Source organism: Trichechus manatus, unplaced genomic scaffold (genome assembly GCF_000243295.1).
Source record: "Trichechus manatus latirostris isolate Lorelei unplaced genomic scaffold, TriManLat1.0 scaffold00511, whole genome shotgun sequence".
Classification (NCBI taxonomy): domain Eukaryota; kingdom Metazoa; phylum Chordata; class Mammalia; order Sirenia; family Trichechidae; genus Trichechus; species Trichechus manatus.
In genome coordinates, this window is record NW_004444447.1 from 5,323 (window position 1) to 6,346 (window position 1,024).

The following is a 1,024-nucleotide window of genomic DNA, read 5'->3' on the forward strand; positions in this document are numbered from 1 at the left end:
TAGAATTTTTTCCTTCCATTTTGCAATCCTAACTATTTTAATGTGGGGTTCTTTCACATTTCCATGAAAATCCCTATTCCAACACTATGTTATCTAGTATTCTAGAACATCAAGAAAATATTGAAGATTTTTCAAGTAGTTTTATCAGTAACGAAACTTTACCTCTTAAACCTGATAAACAACAAAAAACGTAATGACCATACCATTCGTAAACTTACATTCTGAAGCAAAATAAACCTTACATTAAAAGGCACAACAGAGAGAGAGGAAGAACTATAAGCTACTCAGGAACACAAAGAAGATACACATTTCGTTTCCTCCAGCTCCACCTCGGCCCCTGCTAAGAAAGTTGACAGACATTTAACCACTAAGTGAAGAATCTGCTCCTACTTCACTAGATGCGAGAGAATCTACTCGACTTGGCCCTGGAAGATGCACTGGCTGTAAGAGTAGAACTAGCCGTGGCTGCAACTTTGGCTCCGGCTCTCTCTTCCTCATCTCTCAAAGCCTCTTCATACAGAGCTGGGAAGGAACTGGGAACTGTATCGTTGTACTTGGCCATGAAATCCAGGACTTTCATCTTGGTGGTTTCAGCTTGGGCTCTGGGACCCCACAGGAACTCGTAGCATGGAGGATCACTGTTGGGCACCTGCCGGTACTCCAGGTACTTATCCTGCACTAAATCTTTGGTGATGAACTTCCTGGGCTCCCCAAAGAGTAAGTGGCTCCTCCCAGCGTAGATCCCCAACGCATTCAGGAATTCCCAGATATCTTTCTCAGTGGCCCGGTTGCCATTCACGAAGATCACGCCCAGGAGGGTCATCAGGAGACCTGTCTTGGGCAAACCTGTGCCACCACACAGACTTCCTCCTTTGCTGACATCCAGCTGGCTGATGAGTTCATAGGAGTTATTGCTGGGGTTGGTTTCCTTCAATTCGAGGCCAAAGACCAGCTCCATGCGCTCAGCGGCTCTCCTCAGGATCTCAGGAAATTGCTGTTTATACTTTCTGTTGATAAGCTTCAG

At 45.2% G+C, this 1,024-nt stretch overlaps 1 protein-coding gene across 1 annotated transcript in view; it reads right to left on the reverse strand.

Moving 5' to 3' along the window:
* Nucleotides 1-394: 394 nt before the first annotated feature.
* The window catches only part of LOC101357949 (melanoma-associated antigen B4-like), a 23,376-nt gene continuing 22,746 nt past the window's right edge, over nt 395-1,024 (reverse strand). The window contains exon 4 of the mRNA XM_023725862.1: nt 395-1,018. Within this exon, the coding sequence (XP_023581630.1) occupies nt 395-1,018 (624 nt within the window). The remainder of the gene's footprint in view (nt 1,019-1,024) is intronic.